We start from the raw sequence: 25665 nt of genomic DNA on the forward strand, positions 1-25665 counted from the left end.
GTCCCATGGCAAAGTTCAGAGGGGGCCCCATGGCAAAAGTTCGCCACGGGGCCTCGGCATTCCTAGTTACGCCACTGGTATGGTCCGCCTACTCTGAAAGGCATTGTAGCCTCACACTCTGGTGTCTGCATGCTCAATCCGAACCTCGCTTACTATCATTGTCAACAGTGTAAACAGAGCTGAAAGCCATCAACACCCTGCAGCTAGACAATTCAACAGTCCAATCCAATCCACAGAATGACAGTATAATGGATTTAGAACAGTGATGCATTATGATATGTGTGCAGGTCTTTGCTCCCTACATAGACCCAGCACATTGTAGCATAAATCCTAAAGTACAACTTCACTTGTAGCAAACAGTGCATCACAGCTACTGGCCACCAAGTGGCACTGTTGGCGCCATTGTGTTGACAGTTTGTTGCAGAGACTATGTGATATGATTTTCTTTTCCATTTTTTTGTGCAAGAACAGGATGTATATTGTGTTTGTATGAAACCTATGACCTATCTTTTCTCTTCGCTCTGCAGGTAAATGAACCTCTGAGCTCCTTACAAGCTCAGAGAGATGCAGTAACCAAGATGTCACTGCAGCTGAGCAGCACAGAGTATACCGAAAATAGACATCATCCAGATCCTCCTCCTCTGAAGAGTAGCCTGAGATGTGACAGGTGAGAGTATCTCTTCCACTGCAAAACCATAAAAACCTTATTTCACGCCTATTATTTATCTATATATTGTCGCTTCAGCCATATCTTTTGTAATAAATCTTGCACCACTCTTGGAATCTGCATTGATTTTTGGGTCTACAGTATACAAATAGGTCTATAGCACACTTGCTACTTCACTAAAAATACAGAAAGCCCCCTATTTGACATTTAAAGGGTACCCGAGTCTTTGTGAAAAGTTGAAATATGTGCAGGACAGTGGCGTAACTACCGCCATAGCAGCAGAGGCAGCTGCCACATGGCCAGAGACGTTAGGGGCTCGGTGACAGCCGCTACTGCTGCGTTTTTTTTATTTTTTCTTAATCGGCTGTTACCGGCTGGAGTTACTCCGGCCGGTAACGGACCCTATTTACTTACCGATCCTGGCAGGGCCGGGATTGGTAAGTGACTCCGTGTGCTCCCAAACACTATCATTATACTCAGGGGTCTTTTCAGATCCCCGAGTATAATGATCGGAGGCCCGGGAGAGGTAAGAAACATAAAAAACACTGTTACTTACCTCTCCACGATCCGGGCAGGCTTCAGGCCTGCGTCCCGGGTCATGTGACGTCTGACGTCATTGAAGATGGACTACAGCGGAGGCCGACAGTGTAGGAACCAGGAGATAGGTGAGCAACAGAGTTTTTTAATGTTTTTCTCCCCCTGGGTCTCCCATTATTATACTCTGGGGTCTGAAAAGACCCCAGAGTATAATAATTGTTTATGGGTGTCCACAGTGGGGCATAATACTGGGTGCAGGAGCCACTATGGGAGATAATACTGTGTGCAGGGGCCACTATGGGATACAATAATGTGTGCAGGGGCCACTATGGAGGATAATACTGTGTGGAGGGGCCACTATGGGGTATAATACTGTGTGCAGGGGCCACTATGGAGGATAATACTGTGTGGAGGGGCCACTATGGGGTATAATACTGTATGCAGAGGCCACTATGGGATACAATACTGTGTGCAGGGGCCACTATGGGGGATAATACTGTGTGCAGGGGCCACTATGGGGGATAATACTGTGTGCAGGGGCCACTATGGGGGATAATACTGTGTTCAGGGGCCACTATGGGGGATAATACAGTGTGGAGGGGCCACTATGGGGAATAATACTGTGTGGAGGGTCCACTATGGGGTATAATACTGTGTGCAGGGGCCACTATGGGGCATAATAGAGTGCACAGGAATGTGTAGGAAGGGGTCGGTCAAGGTCTTAAGTGTTGGTCGGGGGGGGGGGGGGCATGTCAAAAGTTTGCCACGGGGCCCCGCCATTCCTAGTTACGCCACTGGTGCAGGATCTAATTGCATGTCATTCTGCCAGGAGTAACTGTAAAGTAACATTCAAAATAACAAACAAATAGCTGAGAAAAGCCCAAAAGAACATAATATACAGTACGGGATACAGCTAAAGAGATCACTGACAAGAAGAGAGACACCTAGTGGCAGCCACTTTAAAGAGGTTTTCAGGCAGAAAACATAAACATTTTTAAATAGAATGCATTACATTTTGGTCCAAAATCACATGCTCTATTAAAGACTAAGTTGTCTGAAAAATGAGTGACCCTTTAAAGGGGACCTGTCACATTAATCATACAGTCCAGTATATTATAGGTCAGGAGGAGTTGAAAAAGATACAGTATCACTTGTAATTTCACAATATTTCCAGTGGGCGGCCTATCTGTATGGACTAATAAAAATGCCTAACCCCATAAAGAGCAGAGATATAAAAGAATAAAATATATTGTACTGTATATAAAATATATCGTATTGCACTACGTAGCAAGCTGCAAAGTGTCATTCTGTGCTAAATCTGTCAGACGAGCTTTCCGATGGTTCTGTCTGCAGCCCCTCTCTAACCTTGAAGCAAATCGAAGCTCAAAGCCTATTTGATGATTCCTTTATTTTATTTAAAATTTTGAGATTTGAGCTTTTTGGGGGTTTAGGAAAGGTAGGTGCGGGGCTGCAGAGAGATCCTCTAGAGGGCTTGTTTGACAGATTTGACGTAAAATCCATCTTTAACAGCAGTAAAATAGAGGTATAAAACCTACGCTTTACAGGTGAAGACTTTTACTTAGCGCAACACGCTTTTTATTTTTAACAGATAATAGGAATTGGGGGAGGGGTTTGACCTTCATAGTCACCGCTTGCCTCTTCTCTGTCAGTATTGCCTCTTATTAACCATACCTGCCCACATTAAAAGTCAGTTTATCTATGGTGGCTCTATCTCCTGCCACAACTCTCCTGTGTGTCCAAGACCTATAAGACGCATCGTGCTGAAATCACTATTACTACTGTTTGCAGTTTCATGTGTGGGAGTTGTGATATAATAGAGCAATACAGCAGTTCATATGTGATGCTCTAGAATGGATAGTAATAATTGTAATGCCAGTGCAATGTGCATAAATCAATGGACATTGTATTCCCTTAGACTTCATGTACAGGACACACAGAATAGTTGTGGCTGCAGGATACACTGTGCGCTCTATGTAATGGTTGACGGAAAGTTTGAGGAAGTTTTGTTACATTTCTGGTGCTAGATTCACTCTGTACAGGTCTCCTGGAAAAAGTGGGGCTCTATCAAGGGGGGGGGGATATTGGCAAAATATGACTATGTATGACCAATAGGTACACTTTAATATACTGTATCAGGAAGCAGACCAGTGTATATGAATTGGTTACTTACAATTCTCATACTTTTCTCTGCAGTGTACATGACTTGGAGGGAGAGTGCCAGGAATTCTGGGACTGGCTACTGGACATGGAGGCTACTGTGCAGAACAGTCTTGGATTACTGGTCTCTGAAGAGCAACATTTGCAGATGTGCAAGGTTATTAACTAATGTCCTAGCTATGTGGTGTGTGAATACTGATGATCTGGTGATCTAGAAACTACATATATATATATATATATATATATATATATATATATATATATATTTATTTATGAAGAAACTGACAACTGGGTGTTAACATTCCTTATTGTCAAAGAGGTGTGTCCAGTACTCTCATCCCTCAGCCATTTCTTTTGTCAATGGGGAGTGTCTAGGGTTGAGCTGATCTTGAGATTTCAGAATCGATTTTAAAATCCGATTTCCGAATATTTTCCAGCCGATCCCGATCGTGAAATTTGTTCGATTGCCGATTGGAATCCAATCTTTTCCAATCCCGATCACTCAATCCTAGTCAATGGTTCTCTATGGGAAAAGTCACTTTTAGGGTTGAGCCGATCTTGAGATTTCAGGATTGATTTCAAAATCCGATTTCTGATCATTTTCCAGCCGATCCCGATCGTGAAATTTGCTCGATCGCCGATTGGAATCCGATCTTCTCCAATCCCGATCGCTCAACCCTAGTCAATGGTTTTCCATGGGAAAAGTCACTTTTAGGGTTGAGCCGATCTTGAGATTCAAAATCCGATTTCCGATCATTTTCCAGCCGATCCCGATCGTGAACTTTGCTTGATCGCCGATTGGAATCTGATCTTTTCCAGTCCCGATCGCTCAATCCTAGTCAATGGTTCTCTATGGGAAAAGTCACTTTTAGGGTTGAGCCAATCTTGAGATTTCAAAATCCGATTTCCGATCATTTTCCAGCCGATCCCGACATCGTGACATTTGCTCAATCGCCCATTGGGATCGGATCTTTTCCGATCCCGATCGCTCAACCCTAGGAGTGTCCTTACGTGGTCCGGTATTCTCAGACTGTTGATTTATTCCTAGGTTTCTAGAAAGAATAACAGAGGAATGCCGAGCTATAAGAAAAGATGCTGCAGAATTTTTATATTGTAGGAAATACAGTTATTTACTAAAACAGACATGTCCGGAGAGATGACAGCTCCTCTTTAATACAGGTTTATTGTTATGGCACACCACTGGGATCTGAAAAGAGCCATATCTCACAAGTAGTTATATTTCAGTAAGGACGTCTCAGAATCCATAAAACCTCCAGTAGTTCACTGTAATACACAACAAACATTACTGCTGTGCCACACTGCTGGCACATGAATGTAGGCATATTTTAGAAGCAGTTATAGCTCAGAAACAGTAACAGCTGTGTAGGGAAATCTCCGATGTAGTAATATCTCAGTAGGGTTGCTGTATCTCCGATGCAGTAATATCTCAGTAGGGATACCTAACAAGCTCTTGTATTTGAGACACTCTCTAGCTGACAGGTATGTCATGTCAACTTGCTGGATAAGTTTGGAGCACAAAAATAATATTGTATCGGGCTTGCATAAACGGTGACAAGCACATAACAGGTACACGAAGAGGTCTTATCAATGAGTGTTTGTCCCCAGGCAGGGGAAGTGCAGCAATGGGGGTCCTACCACGTTAAAAATTCATTAAAAAAACCATTCCAGTTGCAGAAAGTTACCCTTAGAGGTAACTTTTCTAATTATGGGGTCTGACCAGTGTATCCCCATTGTTCACGAGAATCGAAGTGCTTTACACTCATGTATGAATGGAACAGCAGGTTGGAAATGCCCCCCATCAGTCCATTTATTTCAATGGGAACCATTGGAGACAGTCAAGTACAGCCCCAAAAATCTCCGTCGATGACATGCACGTCCAACCTGCTGCTCCATCCAAAACACCCCATTTCTTGTGATTGGTAGAGGTGCTAGTGGTCAGGAATTCGGTCGGTAGACATCTCGGTATGCAAATGAGTTCTCTCGCAGCACTGGGGGCAGTCCCCAGCACTCAAACAGCACTGGGGCTGCACGAAAAATCTCCAGTGCCGCCTCTATCTTCTTCTAGAATGGCTTCTCCCTGTGTCTTCTTCCATTCTGGATTTCAATCTTATAGGCATGCGCAGTCGGCTCTGCCATCAGGCCTCGGGCAGAGGCGACTGTGCATGCCCATGGCCACAAAAAATGGCCGCTTACACAGTAAGCAGCCATTTTCTTGTGGGCGTTTACACAGTAAGCTAGTAAGGCTATTCCTACGTGTTAGTCATAAAAAAGGGTATCCATTGATAGGATCCCTTTAAGTGTCAAGTTAAACTTTGTTACATCTGTACATAGAAATGCATAGGTTTATACCAAATCTATGTATTCTTGAGAGACCACTGAAAATCTTACAGATATTGAAATTTTATGTAAATTTTTATATGCATATCTCTCTTTGTGGAGTGATGTCATAAATCATAAAACATATTGGGAATCTATCAAACCCTACATGCCAGAATTCTGGCGTAAAAAAGTCACAAAGCAGAGATTTGCAACTTTTTGAGCTCATTGCGTTGCAGGCTATTGGATTTCTCCACTTTTCAAAAATGGGTGGGAAAGTGGGCGTATTAGGGCACGATTCAGGTCAGTAGCATACAAGTTATATGTCAATCTGCTCAGCTCATCCTGCTCCATAACACCCCGAAGATCATATTGCATTTTCAAGATGACCATAGTTTGGCATTTCTTGACCTCAACCTTTTCTTATTTGTTCAGTACTAAAGTTCAGCAATAACTAGACAAATCTTGCATGTATAACCCTGATCCCGGACTGTCCTTGGGAGACCAGTCATGGCTATGCAGACTCCTGTTTACATGCAGCGATCATCACGACCAGCCTGGTCTGATGACACCATTTTTATCACATCAGATTCATTTCAATAATGATGGCTGCAGTTATTATCAATAGAAAGCAATTGCAATGGGTCATTTGCACACGGTCTGTAGGGCTAGATGCGGCCAGAATTAATCATATTCATCCTTATTGTGACCTTTTCACATGCAAGACAAATCCTCCATACAGTAATATCAAACTATAGGGATCCTAGAAGTACAAACAGTATGAATGCTATATCAATAGGGCTTCTAGGAAACGAGCCCCCTGTAATCCCACCTTACTCTCCATATGGTTTTTGATGTACAGTATTGTGCAAATGTTTTAGGCATGGAAAAATGCAGTAAAGTAAGAATGCTATAAAAAATAGAAGTGTTAATAGGTTACTTTGGTGCATTAAAAATGAAGTGAACTCTAATCCTATCAATATTTGGTGTGACTTTTGCCCTTTGGAGGAGGAGTCCTGGAAGTGATGATCCGGCCCCCACAGAGCCCTGATCTCATCATCATCCAGTCTGTCTGGGATTACATGAAGTGACAGAAGGATCTGAATGTTCCTTCAAAAACTCTCTGCAAATGTACCTGATGGAAGGAGAAATGGAGGTCACACCAGATAGTGATGGGATTTAGATTTCTCTTTTCTTCATTTACTTCATTTTGTTAAACTAAAAAATAAACTACTAACACTTCTATTTCTGACAGCATTCTTACTTTGCACCATGTTTTCCCCACACATGCCTAAAACATTTGCATAGGTCGGTACCGTATCATAACCACCTCTTTTCAGAGGCGGAAGCAGTTCCCCATAACCCTAAATCACAGCGTTTTGAAAAATTGTTGGGATCATATGACCGCTCTTCTGTGCATCTTTGCTAATGGGACTAGTATTTACTTTTGTAGCTTTACTTTTATATTATGGTCATATTTTTTGGCCTCCAGACAACTCCTGTAAGACGTTTTTTACTTCAATGTGTGTATCTGGTCTTACAAGATGCAAGAGAGTAGTGCAGAACATTTAGTACTACCTACTGTTGTCCCTTCACCTTCCCAGAGTGTCCTCTTGTCTGTCTGTCACCGATATAAGATTCCCCTTCCTAAAAGCTGTCTATAGGCAAAAGGTAAATCTAGCCCTTCCTACTGGGGTTGAGCCGATCTTGACTTTTCAGGATCAATTTTGAAATCCGATTTCCGATCATTTTTCATTCGAACCCGATCTCGATCCCAATTCCGATCCCAATGCAAGTCAATGGGATTTTTTTTTACTAATCGGAGATCGGATTTTAAAAGCAATCCTATTCACTATACAGCATGGAATCTGACAATTGAACGCTTTAATTGTTAGAATCCACACTGTGTAGTGATTTTTTTTAATCACTTAGTAGCCAGAGGATTTTTTTTTTTAATCTTCTGGCTACTTAGTCCCCCCTGGTGTCCACTTACCTGAAGAGATGGCTTGTCCAGTGCTTGGTGTTCTCGGTCTTCTTCGTCTCGCTGCCCCCGCCTCTAGGTTACTGTTTAAAGAGCTAGGAAGAAGGCGGGGCTTGTAGCTTAGGAGAGTGTGGGCGGGTGCAGGGCGGGGAGCCATGACGTCTCACCTCCTAGTACCCACCCACACTCTCCTAACCCGCCCACACTCTCCTAACCTGGGAGGCAGGGGGCAGCGAGGCAAAGAAGACCGAGAACACCGGGCCAGCCATCTCTGGAGGTAAGTAGCTATTAGAGATGTTAGCTATTCTCCCATTAGAATGAATGGGAGTCTAGCTAGCAAAGCATTGTGGGAAATGATGACCGATCTCGATCCCACCTAAAAAGATCGTGTTCGGAATTCCAATCGCGATTGTGAAATTTTCTCGATCGCCGATCGGAATCCGATCTTTTCCGAACACAATCACTCAACCCTACTTCCTACCTGTAAATACTAGGTTAATATTTAAAGGGGTTCTCTAGAAATATGACAAAAGTTGAAATAAGAAAAAAATGTCAGCGTACCTATGGCGATACTTACCTGCTTCCTGGTAGTAAGATGCAGGAACTCATTTTTACTTTAGCGGTATGATTATTATAATAAAAAAAAATGGTCGCCATCTTTTTTACGTAAAGCCCATGGATAGGTTCCCTATAGCTGGAGTGGAAAGTCAAGTTAGGGATGGGGTGTAAAACTGTGGTTTCTGTTCAGTCTGGGTACTGGATATCTGACATAGTGCTTGTGGCTGTCCTAATACCAAAAGATGGCGGAGCACCTGAGAAGTTGTTCTGCTCCACCATCTTCTGGTACTAGTGCCACCATGGTTACTACCTCAGAAATACCGTCACACCAATACACACCCTGAACAGAAACCATGGTATTTACGAACACATCTGATTCTGCCCCCCTCTAACAGCAAGAAACTTGCCCAAAACGGGCAGAGGCGGCCATTTTCTTTTTTCCACAACAATACCCTTAGAGGCCAAACAATCTCCTGCATCTTACTAAAGCGGGTATGAAAGCAGGAATCCTGACATTTTTTTTATTTTTTGGCCTATTTCTATATAACTCATTATACTTATTTCCCCTTAAGTTATATCCTTCCATTTTTTGGACGCTAAGAACATTTCTTGCTTAAAGTTATACTAAAGAACGAGGGGAGTGAAGATTGAGCCAAGAACCCGGTGTTTTCTCAATCAATGACTTGTGCCTTAAGCAAGGTGTTCTTCATTTGGTCAGTAGATTCACAATGCCATCACGACCGCACATAGAAACCTATTATATGTAATAAAATAAAGCTATAACGCAGACCTGTCTGGCACTGAAAGGGTTGAAAGATTTTTGACCAAAGCAAGCGAGAAGAAAGAAATCCGCAGTGACAAAGAATAGGTGGAAACATAAGGAGGAGAGAGTGGGGGGCGTCTTCCATCCGAAATACCAACCTTCCATAAATCAAGCTCATTTAGGCAATTTTTATGGATGTAAATCTATAAACTGTCATGTCAGAATCACTGAGAACATATGGTGTATTTCACCGACCAGATTGCTACTCATAAAACCTAAAATTGATAACCAGCAACAAAAAATACAGGAAAAAAAAAGACGAACGCTTTTAATTTCATCAAATCCCCAGGTTACCTTCTCATCCTTTCCTACTCATCTATTCTCTTGTTTATATTGGTATGGGAGTCGCTTGTTACGTTTCTGTAGAAGGATAAGCGTGATTTTTTTTCAGATTTTATTAGGATAGTTTTAAGTTTATAATCCGAGATTTTGGATGAAAAAATTTTTCAATCAGACGTTATAGTTCCTGTTTGTTGTCACCATGTTTTGGAGCAAAATGAGCTGAGAAGATTGATATATAATTTTGTAGGATAAGACTTAGGATAACTTATTATATGTGTCTTTGCTTAGGAGTCCAGTGGGCAGGTCTACCCAATGATTGACAGCCACTGCCCAGAATGATCAAAGTGGGCAGTCACTGATAAGGATTAACAGATGTTTTACAGAATAAATGACTAATACTTCTCAAGAGTCCAGTGGGAGGTCCTAATCTCTATACATTTCAGCCCTTTCACAAGGACCACCCACTGGGCTCCAAACCCCAAGATGAACAAGGGTTTGGAGTCCAGTGGGTGGGGTTTTGAACAAGAGTGCTTTCTACGGAACATGCGGACAGAAAAGTACTTCATTATCTACTTTCATGTCCGCATGACTCATGTGGGCAGCACGCGGAAAGCACACGGACCCCATTATAGTCTATGGGGTCCGTGTGCTTTCACTGCACACCGCTTGCCAATGCGTTTGGTAGTCCATTCGGGAAGCCCCCATGCAGACTTACCAAATGCAGATGTGAACCAGGCATTAGACTGCAATATTAATTAATATTGCAGTTTATGGCAATCTAATGATCACACAGACTTATGCCCCAAAAAAGTTAAAGAATATTAAAAAAATAAAAAATATGAGTTCCAATCACCTCCTTTTCCTAGAATACATATAAAATAAATAACCAAAACTAAAAATAAACATATTAGACATCTTAGCATCGCAAAATGTCCAAACTATAAAAGTTTACATTTATCTATCCCAAATGGTGAATACCGTAGAGCAAAAAAAATAAAAAATTTGAATGCCCAATTTGACATATTTCATAGTTTCACCTCCCAAAAATATTTGAATAAAAAGTCAACTATCATAAAATACCCAAAATGGTAGCAATAAAAACTGCAGCTTTCCCTGCAAAAAATAGGCCATACACAACTCCATATGCAGAAATATTTGAAAAGATACAGGTGTCACAATATGGTGTTTTTTTCATAGATTTTTATTTTTTAAATGTATTAAACATGAACAATGTATCTAAATATGCCTTTTCTGTGATCATGTGACCCGCATTCTAGAAGTAATGTCATTTTTAATACATGGTGAACAGCAAAAAGCAAAGCTGTTTAAAAAAAAATTAAACAATAAATAAATAAAAAAAATAAATAAAAGGGGGTTTCAATTCCACCCATTCTGACCTTTTTTTGAAGCTTCCAATACATTACAGATTATTAAATACCACCAGTATGAAGTACAGGTTGTCCAACAAAAAATAAACTCATATGTCTCTTTGAACAGAAAGATAAAGTTATGGCTTGCAATGGGGAGAGTAAAAAGAGAAAAATGGCACTGGCAGGGAGGGATTAAGAAGTTAGGAGATTAATAAGCACAGAATTATGGTCCTAGAAACGACACAAAGAGAAAAGGCAGAATTTACCGTAATCCATCTATGACTTTAAGATTGTTTGACTGCCTTTTCTAAGTTATGTTCCTCCCTACACCGCATACAGCCATGAAGCTCTGGTCCCGGCCGCGAGATGATTTCCTGCATTGTTTCCACTCTCTGCTGTATTTTCCATACGCCGTTGTAAATTATATCTTTATATACACCTATTAACTAGAACAGACTATGCTCGCAGGATTGTGGAGAATATAACAAAGCGGCTGGATGGCGCTAGGTTATATTCACTATAGTTCCCTGCAACTTTCCTGGACTGAAAAGGATGCCTTTGCAATGTAGTTGTACCCTGAAAGCTTTGCCTTGAGTCTCACCAATGATAAAATTATCGCTTTTTTATATTATTTTTACCGATCTTACCTGATCCGAATAGCATACATGAAGTATGTTTCTTCCCATGCTTTGTATTTTAGCTGGTAGATTGCAATCTGATGGCAATTTCATAGGTAATAATGTCTTTCATTCCGTCTATCATGAGATAAGAATCCAAAAAAACATCGAAATGATGGTAAATGTTCTCCATATGTTATGACATTTTTTTGGATTATAGAAAGTAACACTTTTTTGTCAGCCCAATTTAAAAATGGAGTTATGCCAGAATATATCATAGACTATAGCTGTGATGGCGAACCTGTGGCACGTGTGCCAGAGGTGGCACTCAGAGCCCTCTCTTTGGGCACCCATTCGTGGAACAGATTATACTGTGTGGGAGCCACTGTGGAGCAAATTGTACTGTGTGGGGGCCACTGTGCAGCAGATTATACTGATTGAGGGCCACTGTGGAGCAGATTGGACTGTGTGAAGGTCACTGTGAAGCAGATTATACTGTGTGGGTGTCAAAGTGGGCAGATTGGACTGTGTGGGGGCCACTGTGCAGCAGATTATACTGATTGGGGGTCACTGTGGAGGAGATTGTACTGTGTGGGGGTCACTGTGGAGCAGATTGTACTGTGTGGGGGTCACTGTGAAGCAGATTGGACTGTGTGGAGGTCACAGTGGAGCAGATTGGACTGTGTGGGGGTCACAGTGGAGCATCTTGTAATGTGTGGGGACCACTATGGAGCAGATTGTACTGTTTGGGGACCACTGTGCAGCAGATTGTACTGTGTGGGGGTCACAGTGGAGCAGATTGTATTGTGTGGGGGCCACTGTGAAGCAGATTGTACTGTGTGGGGGTCACAGTGGAGCAGATTGTAATGTGTGGGGGTCACTGTGAAGCAGATTGTACTATGTGGGGGTCACCGTGGAGCAGATTGCACTGTGTGGGGGCCACTGTGAAGCAGATTGGACTGTGTGGGGGTCACCGCGGAGCAGAAAGCTCTATAAAAGTCTCATTCGTATGACCATATTTTGCAGGTCTGTAATCGAGTGCAATTGTGGATCCGCACATTATTAAGGTTAAATTGCTGTGTTGGCACTTTGTGATAAATTAGTGGGTTTTGGGTTGTAGTTTGGGCACTCGGTCTCTAAAAGGTTCACCATCACTGAGCTATAGCATCCCATCCACTATATAGTCACTGTAAAATGCCGCGTTTTTCTCCACTACGTTTCCGCCACGGCCAAACCGCGGTGTTTACACCACGTGGGGCCATACAGCAGTGGAGCGTTCAGCTTCCAGGCCCTTAGTGTGTGCTGGACGGGCACCGTAAGCAGCCCCGTATTGTTTACAGGACGGGCACCGTAAGCAGCCCTATATTGTGTACAGGACGGGCGCCAGAAGCAGCTCCGTACAAATGTTTGGTGTGGGGGCTGGGTCTCGGCACCTTATTTATGGCCAATTCTAAGGATAGACCATAAAAAATTAAACCTGGACAATCCCTTTAAAGTGCATTAATAAAACGTTAAGGTGCATTTGGATGGGCCTGCCAGCTGCTTACTATGTCATATATAAAGTGTAAGACTTATTGCTATCACCATGACGTAAATTATCATTGAAGCGCATCTGGTCTTATTCGACTGTAAAGTATATCAAGTAATTCGGGTGATGACCTACAGTAGGTGCTGTCTGGAAGGTGTTAGAACAGATGAAATACTACACAGCTGCCAATGTGCTCGGGATCTGTTATCTGTTATATTGTGCTCTATTTTGCAAAGGTTTTTTTTTTTTTCATTTTTACAGGAAGCGTGTACTATATGGAGGGTTTTTATCTTATTCTAAAACATGGAGGTTAATGATTACCTATATATAAAAAAAACTATTACATGGATTTTACAGGTATCTAGAAGGGACTGCTTTTTTGCCAGAGACAGCACCATCTTTGCCTAGTATAGCATTTGAGCCCTATCCACTTGTAGAGTGCTGCATTGCAATACTAAGCATAGACTGTCCATAAGAGTGGCATTGTGACTATGAGTAAAGTAGGCCTTTTTCTACCTGCTTTCTTTTTCTGTATATGTCGCCTTGACATGCTAGAGCCAGCACCATCTTTGCCTGTTGGATATCCAGTGTGATCATTCTTACTTCCATATCTATACAGCCACAGTGGCAGATGCAAAGTGACAGGAGCTGTCCAATCACAAACAGTAACTGTGAAAGGAGATTTGGTCCTTCCCTGTGTAGAAGCCTGTGTGGAACAGTCCATCTTACAGGAAGTTCTAATGCCTATAATGGGGTGACATCTCTCCATAGACTTAAACAAAAAAAGGGTGTCACTTAGGCCTGCTTTACTCTAATGCCAAGGAACATCTCCAGTCTGATATACCAACATAGAATAAACACATAATACCATGATAGAGCACATGGGAAAGGCTTGATTTGAGTGGAGTGTGCCTTTAACTATTTGCTCTGGGTGATCCGACTACTGACTTGTTGCACTGCCCACTGGACTCCCAAGCCCAGAATGAGGTGTGGTTTATAGGAATATAAGTTATGCTTGGTTCACATCTGCGTTGGTATTCCGTCCAGGAGAGTCCGCATGTAGACTCCCCCCCCCCCCCCTCCGAACGGAATACCGAACACAACTGCAAGCGGTGTCCAGTAAAAGCACACGGACCCCATAGACTATAATGGGGTCCGTGTGCTTGCCGCACGCTGCCTGCACGAATCATGCGGATAGGAAAGTAGATTGTGAACTACTTTCTTGTCTGCATGATCCGTGCGGAGATCTGGCGGCAAGCAGATGGACCCCATTATAGTCTATTAGGTCCTTGTGCTTTCACTGGCACACCGCTTGCAGTTGTGTTCGGTATTCTGTTCGGGGGGTCCTCATGCGGACTCTCCCAGACGGAATATCAACGCAGATGTGAACGAGGCCTTAGGCTTTATCTGTAGGACTGTTCCGTGTTTCACAGACCGTGAAAAATAGATGTGTTGGTCTGTTGGAAACCAGGTTTTATTTTTTTTTGTGAATGGTCATCGCACTGCCATTTCAAAACCCATAGAAGTCTATGGGTCTATTCACATGGACATTCTGGACAAAGATACAGTACAACGTGTCCAATTTTTTTTTTCTGGATGTGTATAAGGCCTTATACTGATAACTATATATCAATCTGCTCGGCTCCTCTGGCCGTACAACTTGCAGATTAAAGAGCACTTTAACATGTCAGGTTCCCTTTTAAGTGTTTGTTCACATTATGAATATTTTTTTTAATGTAATATAATTTTTCACCTTAATATTCACACTACTGTAAATCCTATAAATGTGATAACATTTAGTAGAATTGGCTCGATCTTTGTACATACCAAAATGATTATTTCCTGAAAAGATAATCTGTAAGCAATGCATTCACAGGCCCCGAAGAGTCAGGTCATAAGGACAGAAAGTACAGTATTTATCCTAGAATGTCCCGGTGCTGGAATGTGCACTTTTGGCAGAGCGACTATTCCTCAGGATGAGCTATGTATGGGTGCGAGTATCCGCACGCTGGGCTGATTAGCATGGCTCTCAGACAGACTGCACTGGCCTTCTGCCCGCAGGAAGTCTCTCCCCACTGTCACCTCTTTATGTTTGGCACAGAAAACCTCCTCCGTATATAGGGTCAGATGGTCACAACCCCAAATCCCTCGTGAGAGTAACACCTGTACATATTCTCTTTAGCTTGTAGTACATTAACCTCTTACTGACAGCCCGTGTATTTATATTCCTACTAGGGTTCAAGTATTTTTTATGTTTGTAGTATTTTACGGTATAACAAATGTACAGTATGTGGTACCATAATATCTAAAAGTAGTCATGCCCTGTATACACTGGGGGGGATTTACTATTTCCTCTACACCAGAAAACTGGCATAGATGGGACTAGTTGTGGTTAGAGATGAGCGAGTACTGTTCGGATCAAACGATCCGAACAGCACGCTCGCATAGAAATGAATGGATGCACCTGGTACTTCCGCTTTGATGGCGGCCGGCCGCTTAACCCCCCGCGTGCCAGCTACGTCCATTCATTTCTATGCGAGCGTGCTGTTCGGATCGGCTGATCCGAACAGTACTCGCTCATCTCTAGTTGAGGTGTATCTTTGGCACCATATTTGGCCTTTTTTGTGCTAAAAATGTGCCACTTCCCTCTATCTATGCCCCATTTGCTAATTTTTATGAAAGAGGGTGGGGTGGGGTGGAGAACAAGATGGGTCAGGCTAGGTTCACATCTGCGTTGCCGCTACTGATTTCTAGAGAGAAGTCCTGCATGAAGGTTTTCTGTCTCCGCTGGTTTTATACCCAGCAGACTCCTTTAAGGTCCATTCACATGGAGGAAAATGGTGAGGAATTTGGTGTGGAATTTCAGCGCTGAAAAAAAGGTCTCCCATTGACTTCAATGGGTTCCTAGCAGAAAAAGAAACCCATTGTAGTCAATGGGAGGCTTTTTTTCAGCGCTGAAACTCCACTCCAAATTCCTCACCATTTACCTCTATGTGAATGGACCTTTGTAGTGTATGAGGACTGCTTTTTTAGCGGACAGTCTTTGGGACCACATTTGGACCTGAACAATGGAGAGACAAATGCTAGTGTGAACCTAGTATCAGATGTCTCAGCTCGAGAAATTTACTATATCCCCCATCCAAAAGGCTGGAATGAGTTTTACAGCAAATCCCTGTGAATTCTGGACTGGTGTAGAGTGACCCTGTATTATTAAGAGGAACTCTTACTTCAGGCACATCGTGGGATTTGATTATGCTTGTGAGAATACGGTTGTGCATATATGCTCACGATGTGTAAGCCTGGCTTATGACATATGCCATATAATATTATAGAATGTTATCAGGTAGCATTGTATCAAAAATAATATACGTAGTTTATTGGATACCTCTGTATGGAATGACTTAGTATGCTACATAGTATTCCAAAAATGTATACCCCTAAGTATACTACCCGTACAGAGGCAGAAAGGACACTCATGAATATGTTTAACATATGTGCAAGGAGTTGCCCCCTAGTGTGAAAGGAAGTCTATCTGCAATATTTCCGATTTTATGTTCCATCATAGAAGCAGCAAACTGAATATGAAGGACAACAGAGTCTGTCACATGACACTTATGGCACCTGATGGACCATTGACTTATATTAGAGTCCATTGGGTTCCATCATGGCCTCCAACACTTTACCAAAATAAAAATGTGCTGCATGCTGAGCTATTTTGGAATCTGGGACAAAGGCTAATGCGGATCATGCATCTATGGATACTGCGGATGTAGCATCGGCACATAACACTATCATAGAAGCTTAATTATTCATAAGTCAATGCTCCTGAATAGGAGAGCTTCATGAAAAGTAATATAAATTCAATACCGTTCACCAGACATCAATGAATGTTCACATTACGGGGTGGAAATGTATTCTCCACTAATATCATTAGGGTCTTCTTTATTGCGGTATTTCTCTGCAGTAGGCCCACGACGGTGGCCAGTCTACCATTACATTGATGGTGATGTAAGAGGTGAGATACGGCTGCCTGCGAACCATGTCAAATAAATCTAGAGAAATTGTAAGGTGCCAGTAAATATTGACATTGTGGGCAGAAGATGATGTAACCAGTTCAGGGCGATGCCAATTACGGATGACACAGTGGCTGAAGTGGCCCCCTATCTGCTATGTGAATGAGAGGTTTAGAGGCAGACTCTGAGCGTTTCCCAGTGTGGCTGCTGTGAATGGGATACAAGTGCACAAAGGGGACTCTGTGTACAGCAAAAAAGACCCTCCCCAGCATCACCAGGACAACCAGAACGCACACAGAACTTCCTTCAAAAACTGGTTCCATCCATCACGGGCTCCGGAAGGAGCAGAGACAATCCCAGGGCAGCAAGCCTAAGCCTAGAGAACTATAGCCGCTACTAGTCAGCACTGAGCAATGAATTGTGTGAGCTGTATACGCTGTATACTCTGCAGTATATAGTATAATACTTGGAGGGGTGGGGGACCTCGGGTAATATTCCATTCTTATACTAGAAAATATTATAATAATTACATAGAATAATTTTACAAAAATATTGCTTTATAACAGGACTCAGGCAGATGTGAACATAGCCTTAGTAGGAATATGCCTAATAGCCCCTCCGTAATCCCAACAATGATGCTGGCCGAGGGTCTGGGGCAAGCTCTTTTGGTGCCCAAGGCAGAAGATTAAGGAAACGCTACCCCAGAACCGTTCCCCGTGGTACGGACAGTCACTTATTTACTTGCCCCGTTGCCCTCCCTCCTTCACCTGTCCTTAGGATTCTTACCATACGGTATCCCCTGCATCTCTCTCCCCCAGCTACAATTGGTTTTACAGAAATTTCCAGACAGAATATTGGGTCAGATTTATTTTTGTGGTTGTAGCTTAATGTTGGTTTATTATTCTCCAAAATCTGGATTAAATGAACCAAATTTTGCTGAAATTTTGAAGTAAGGAAGGCCCAAAGTAAGTAACGAATAGGTGGTATAAACATAGATTAGACAGTATATAGATGCACCAAGCTTATTGAAGCCTCGGTCACTGTTATAACTCTGGCACATCTGACTGACTGTCTAGCTCTTAGTAAATGGGGTCAATGTTTTTAATTCCTTGAAAACCTAACTAGCTTTCTTCCTCGGTAACAGTGCCCTAGACAGCTGCCTCCTCCGCTCACCTCCTACGCAGCTCTTGATATCAGTCCCTATCATTGCTTTGGATTTGTCTTCCTCCTCCTATTCACTTTAATGGAGGAGCTGCATCCCTATTTCTCAAACTCAGGTTATTAAAACTATTCTGGTGATAAGAAGCTATCATCTATGTACTGGATGGGTGCAACTGTGAAATTGGGGAAGGTCCAAGCACTAGGAAGTCACTGAATGGACAGATGGGGTGCTGTTTGTAGGAGAAATAGAAAGCCATTTAATGTCCACAATCCCTGAGTTTGTATCGGTGAGATTGGTGAAGGCCCAGTCACGGGAACGGACTCATTGCCAGGATGACGGGCCCATTTTACATTGTTCACCACAACCCAAGACTGTGAACAGGAGGAGGAGAACGGAGCTGTGGTTGAGAATGTGGCCCGTCACTCCATCACAATATAGCCATTATATGTCCATAGCTCATTATACGCCATCAGATAGGTAGTATACCTGTATATAATACATACCAGAATATAGCTAATTACCGTATATGTTCATACACCACCAGATAAGTAGTATACCTGTATATAAACTTACACACTACAATATATCTTTTATATGTCCTTAGTTCCTTATATGCCACCAGATAGGTAGTATACTTGTATATAACCTCACACACTATAATAAAGCTATTATATATCCGTAGCTCATCCTATGCCACTATATAGGTAATATACCTGTAAAAAATCTTACATTGAAATCTGCACCAGGCTCTCTATCTGCCCAGTTTCTGCCGTTTTTATACGGAAAGTGGCGGAGAGGTAAGTCCTCCATGTAGGACCTTTCTCACCACTGATTTTATGGCGGTTTATGCAGCCTTATATATCATAATATAGCTAATATATGTTCATACGCCACCAGATGGTATTCCACTACTTAGCCTCACACACTATAATGCGGTTATTATAGATCATCATACATCACTGTATAGGTAGTATACCTGTATATAGACTTACATGCCACAATACAGCTGTTATATATCCATGGCTCATCATATGTCACCATATAGGTAATATACCTGTATATAGCTTCACACGACACAATACGGCTGTTATATATCCATAGCTCATCATATGTCACCATATAGGTAATATACCTGTATATAGCTTCACACACCACAATACAGCTGTTATATATCCATAGCATAGCTGATCATATGATATAGGTAATATACCAGGTGGGAAATTCAATATTCAGAGTCTAGAAATGGCACCACAACTCTAGACGAGGACATGATTTAGCATTTATGAAGAAAAGCTTAAGTACAATGAAATCCTACAGCTCACAAATAAGAGAATTGTGTTCGTTATTCCCATGCCTGAATTACTACAAGCAGACATTAGGTGGTGTAGTGAGCTAGGATGCTTGCCTTGTCCCTGCTGTGTGCAGTCCTGTAGAGTCTTGGCTTGGTCACAGTACAATTTACCGTATATTTGTGTAACTGGTGGACAATATACATTTTATTGATATGACCATATAAAGCGATATTAGGGCGGCTTCAGATATCTTTTTTTAGAAAAACAACACTGTCATTTTTACTGCAACTTTTTGCACCAAAGCCAGAAGTGGATTCAAGAGGGAAATATAAAGGGCAGACAGGACACTACTTCTCCTTCCTGATGGATCTTCTTCTGGCTTTGGTGTGAAAAATGACAATAAATTACATAGAAACTGCACCCTAGAGAGGTGCAGATCACATCACAAGAAATCTAAGGGTTAATAATATTTTGTGAATTATTAAAAACCGGATCAGAGTCCTCTCTATTCTGACTATCTTTTACCTTAGGTTTACATGACCCGATATGATTGACATGATGGAATGACATTAAATATACACTGTTGGCCAAAAGTATTGGCCCCCCTGCAATTCTGTCAGATAATACTCAGTTTCTTCCAGAAAATGATTGCAAGCACAAACTCTTTGGTATTAATATCTTCATTTATTTTGCTTGCAATGAAAAAACACAAAAGAGAATGAAAAAAAGTCAAATCATTGATCATTTTACACAAAACTCCAAAAATGGGCCGGACAGAAGTATTGTCCCCCTCAGCCTAATACTTGGTAGCACAACCTTTAGACACAATAACTGCGCACAACCGCTTCCGGTAACCATCAATGAGTTTCTTACAAGGCTCTGCTGGAATCTTAGACCATTCTTCTTTGGCAAACTGCTCCAGGTCCCCCCTGAGATGTGAAGGGGGCCTTCACCAAACTGCCATCAAGAGATCTCTCCCCCACAGGTGTTCTATGGGATTCAGGTCTGGACTCATTGCTGCCACTTTACAAGTCTCCAGTGCTTTCCCTCAAACCATTTTCTAGTGCTGACCTGAAGTGTGTTTTGGGTCATTGTCCTGCTGGAAGACCCCTGACCTCTGAGGGAGACCCAGCTTTCTCACACTGGGCCCTACATTATGCTGCAAAATGTGTTGGTAGCCTTCAGACTACATAATGCCATGCACACGGTCAAGCAGTCCAGTGCCAGAGGCAGCAAAGCAACCCCAAAACATCAGGGAACCTCCGCCATGTCTGACTGTAGGGACCGTGTTCTTTTCTTTGAAGGCCTCTTTTTTTCCCTGTAAACTCTATGTTGATGCCTTTTCCTACTTTTGTCTCATCTGACCAGAGAACATTCTTCCAAAACGTTTTTGGCTTTCTCAGGTAAGTTTTGGCAAACTCCAGCCTAGCTTTTTTCTGTCTCTGGGTAAGAAGTGGGGTCTTCCTGGGTCTCCTACCATACAGTCCCTTTTCATTCAGATGCTGACGGATAGTACGGGGTGACACTGTTGTACCCTCGGACTGCAGGGCAGCTTGAACTTGTTTGGATGTTAGTCGAGGTTCTTTATCCACCATCCGCACAATCTTGCATTGAAATCTCTTGACAATTTTTCTTTTCCGTCCACATCTAGGGAGGTTAGCCACAGTGCCATGGGCTTTACACTTCTTGATGACACTGCACACGGTAGACACAGGAACATTCGGGTCTTTGGAGATGGACTTGTAGCCTTGAGATTGCTCATGCTTCCTCACAATTTTGCTTCTCAAGTCCTCAGACAGTTCTTTGGTCTTCTTTCTTTTCTCCATGCTCAATGTGGTACACACAAGGACACAGGACAGAGGTTGAGTCAACTTTAATCCATTTCAACTGGCTGCAAGTGTGATTTAGTTATTGCCACCACCTGTTAGGTGCCTCAGGTAAGTAACAGGTGCTGTTAATTACACAAATTAGAGAAGCATCACATGATTTTTCAAACAGTGCCAATACTTTTGTCCACCACCTTTTTTATGTTTGGTGTGGAATTATATCCAATTTGGCTTTTTGACAATTCTTTTTGTGGTTTTCCATTGAAGACAAATTAAATGAAGAAAATAATACCAAAGAATTTGTGATTGCAATCATTTTCTGGAAGAAAATGAGTATTATCTGACAGAATTGCAGGGGTGCCAATACTTTTGGCCAACACTGTACATAGCTCTTGTGTGAATACACCTTAACCCTTGATTGACACAAACCAGTATCGCCACATTTACAGGCCTGAGCATCATGCAGTGACATACTGTCCCATACTATAATCCCTACCAAGACAGTATGTGGCGAGAGACAAGCACTCCTAGTATCATAGAGTCCATCTCCCAACATGATGTTCAGGCTAGTAAATCCAGCGGACACACAGACCGAGTTTCTTGTGAATCTAGGGTCAGTAACACAAGAGCTGTATATATAATGCCATTCTATCATGGAGGTGCGGGAGAACCTTACCCAAGTGTTTTTTATTCCACGATAGGCTTTGATCTTATGTTTTGCATAAGGATGATTTCACACACAACGTTTCTATGGAGAAATACCACTGCAGTCTTTGATGCAGTTTATAAGCCAAAGCCAGAAGTGGATCCTGAAGGAATAAGAAGTCAGTCCTTTCAGTCATTCCCTATGGCTTTGATTCTACTCCTGACTTTGCCTAAACAAACACAATGAAAAACAGCAGCGTTTTTTTCCCCTTCGTTTTCAAGACACTCTTGGCTTTTGCTCGAAAAACGGAAGCAAAATCTGCCACAAAAAAGCAGCTTTTTGGTGGGGGTCTGATTCTTGGCACCCCTACCAATCACCAGGCTGAGGGGCAAGCGAGCGCAGGACCTTCATTGGTCACCAGGCACAGTAATGTTCACTTGGGGGGCATTCACACGATGTAACGCGGCGTTCATTCTGACACGTAAACTCATGTCAGAGTCAGCGCTGCAAAACAGAATCCCATTGACTTCAATGGGTTCCGTTTAGCGCGCGTAACACATTGAAATCAATGGGAAGCTTTTTAATCCATTGATTTCAACGTGTTACGCACGCTAAACGGAACTCATTGAAGTCAATGGGATTTTGTTTTGCACCGCCCAACAGGAGATCGGTGGGGAATACCAGAGCACCATGGACAGATGAGTATGTTTTTTTGCACGTTCCCTGGCCTCCAGGGAAAAAAAATTAAATTCTGGACGACCCCTTTAACTATTATTTTACATACAATTATAAAAATCTGTATAATGACTGGTATACTTTTACAGTTTTCCAGGACATATAAGCCAAGCTATCATATAAGCCTAAAAGTGATCACTAAATTTGGATTGATGATGGCGGAATCCATGCCTAAAACTCTGCTGTAGAAAATGCATATCACATGGACATCCCCTACATATTGCATTGGTTGTCATTCTTCTATAGAAACAGTTCCAGGAACGTTTCCATTATTATTCCATAAGACGGAGGGCAGCAGATTTAGGGCGTACAGCAGAAGGCCTATATACAACAGCTGGTTATCTCTCAGTTTACCATTGTAAATGAAATATTATTCCAGAAAAGCTAAAACAGGTGAAATATGGGAATATTGATTTGTAGGCAGACGCATGTCACATGGAGTTTCTTTGGAATAATGTTATAGTATGTAGTGTATTCATGTGAAAATGTCACAGCTAGCTATTCTTTCTGACTTCCCACATACACATGCACTCTTGGCTTGAGTACCCAACAGTCGGTAGGCCCCCATATTCTTAAGATTCTCCAGATAAGGGGCAAGGGTGATGCAGAATGAGAGAGAAGCAGACACACATTCTGCTGCAGCCAATAGTAAGTTTCCTTTCTCACCCAAGTGTTTTGTTCACAGTACTGGGCAGTACTTCTCTATAATGTCCTCTATGTTACTTCTAAGTGAGTGAGACAGAGTTAGGGAGCAGAGTTACAGTTCTTTTATACATTTGATGTAAGAAACCATCAACAGTTCTCAAGACTCTCGTAGGCTAATGCCCATATAGGGGAAATGCAGCATTTTTGGCTGATGTGGAGACCAGCAAAGTGAATGAGATTAAAGGGATTTTACAATAATTGGACGAATCACAGAGGAGGCTGAGGAAGGTGTAACAAAAAAAACAAAAAAAAAATCATACTCCCTGTCCCTGCACTCCAGTGTCAGCCGTAGTTGTCTGTGCAGGTGCGTGCCATGCCTTCGCCAACAGAGGTCTTAAAATGTGCATAAGGAAAGCACCTGGGTGTCCTGATGCTCGTCCAAAAGGACAGTAACAGTGGACACCAGAGCGTCGGGGACAGGTATGATTTTTTTTTATGTTTTATCTTCCCTGGCCTCCTCTATGATTTCTCCAAATCCTGGACAACCCCTTTAGGCTAAGGCTTTACAGGATGATACGCAGTGCCAAAGTGCTGCGAGAAAAAGCGTGGCGGGAACACATTGCGGTTCTTCCCGCAGCAATTTGAACAGAAAATTCACTGAGTTTTCCTCCGCTGACTTCCTGTTACCATTATAATATCTACGGAAAAGCCGCTGACATTTCCGTAGATATAATTGACATGCTGCAATTTCCAAAACCGCGCCGGACCGTGTCCGCGCTGTGATATTAATCGCTGTGGAATTTCGCACGTTTCTGCCGCGGGAAAATCACAGCGTTTCCGGCCCGTAGGGCTCCAGCCTAAAGCTTCTCCACATATTGCATAAAAAAGAGCCGCAGAAAAGCTATGTTTTTGAAAATCGCAACATGTTATTTTTTTTTTTTTCAGAATTGCAAGCATTTCCTTATAGATTGAATAGTGGAAGTAAAGAAAGCAGAGAACTTAGCAAAAATTGATTGAAAAATGCTGCGGAAAAAAAAACCACTACGCATTTTCATAGCGTTTCCTTCCGGCAGCGGTTTTGTTGCTCCGATTTGCTACATGCAGCCTTAGCTATAAGATGGTTTTTAATATAAGACACAATGATAGATCTTCTCCATTGTTGCTGTGATTTCGGGGCACTCTGTGAGCCTCCCAGGCATAGGAGCCAGGTGGTGACTGTACTCGCTGCCCCCCATAGGACTGTGCCCGCTCTCTATATGGTATATGGATATGAACAAGGTGTATGACATGACAGTGGCAATTATGCCATTTTGTACATGAAAAAGGGAAGTACAGTCGGAGTATATCTTTTCTAATTTCCTACTGGTTTGGATCCCCACCTTACAATATATCATCAAATACTGCACCAAACAGCACTGTGTGAACCTGGCCTCAGCATGCAATGTAGGCACTTTCACATGAAGTCCTATTTATCTCCCAATAAAAGCTTCATATCTCTATTTCATTTTCTAGCACACTCCCTTCTGTCTCTCTTACTCACTCTCCCCCCCTTTCATTCTGTCCCACTGCAGGGGGCTTTAAAGCCAGCACAATTCTACTGTTTTGGCCGTGAGTTCCCCAGAAATGTAATTATGCTCTAAAATGTGGTTAGCATTGCAGTAAATATCGCACAGAGCTTCCAAATTACATTTGGGGTGTAAAGGGGATTGAATTTCATTGCAAGTTGACACTCAATTACAATTTCCATATATCTTGCATGTGAGGGGGTTGGCGATTTTAACCCTTGACTGCTCAAATGTATTGAAATGCTCCATCTGGGGAATATATCAAGCTAAGGGAGAAGCGTATGCTATTACATGAATTCTGCCCAAAACATAAGCAGTAAGTAAAACAGACACAATGCTTTAGAAGTAATACATATATTTGCATCCAGACAAGCAAAGATAACAAAGCACTGGGAGGCTTTTCCTAAAAACACCTCATACAGAAGTCCAGCCCTTGACAGATTCACTTCCACTAGGTAACATATATGCTGGCCATCTTGTTTGACAAGGCTGCCCCCCCCCCCAGAAGACCACTTTTCTGTGTGGTCATTCCTACAGTCCCATACAATATATGTTCTCTATGGATCTGAATATTTAATACAACTGGTTGAACAGTTTGGCCCTACTTTTTCCAATTATACAATTTTTTTGCAAATGAGGTAAAAAATACTGAAATTTTTGTTAAATTTTGGCATTATTTGCAGTTATTTTTGGAACAGTTTACAGAATACACTAGAGTAGGGAGTTTGTGAGGTCCATGATACATAAGCATACCGCCCACCAACCGTCCCGATTTCCGCGGGACATTCACGCTTTCCTGCCCCTGTCCTGCCGTCCCGCGCATCTCCCTACATGTCCTGTTATGTCCCTTTAATGATTTACTGATCAATCATTCCTCCGATCACCGGCTGCTGATATACAGAT

The 25665-nt window shown here is 42.2% G+C and overlaps 1 protein-coding gene across 1 annotated transcript in view; it reads left to right on the plus strand.

Annotated features, from left to right (window-relative positions):
* The window catches only part of AKAP6 (A-kinase anchoring protein 6), a 175902-nt gene that overhangs the window by 96144 nt on the left and 54093 nt on the right, over window positions 1–25665 (plus strand). Inside the window, exons 8-9 of the mRNA XM_075282957.1 lie at window positions 528–667; window positions 3419–3539. Of these exons, the coding sequence (XP_075139058.1) occupies window positions 528–667; window positions 3419–3539 (261 nt within the window). The remainder of the gene's footprint in view (window positions 1–527; window positions 668–3418; window positions 3540–25665) is intronic.

The sequence above is a fragment of the Leptodactylus fuscus genome, chromosome 7 (assembly GCF_031893055.1).
Source record: "Leptodactylus fuscus isolate aLepFus1 chromosome 7, aLepFus1.hap2, whole genome shotgun sequence".
Classification (NCBI taxonomy): domain Eukaryota; kingdom Metazoa; phylum Chordata; class Amphibia; order Anura; family Leptodactylidae; genus Leptodactylus; species Leptodactylus fuscus.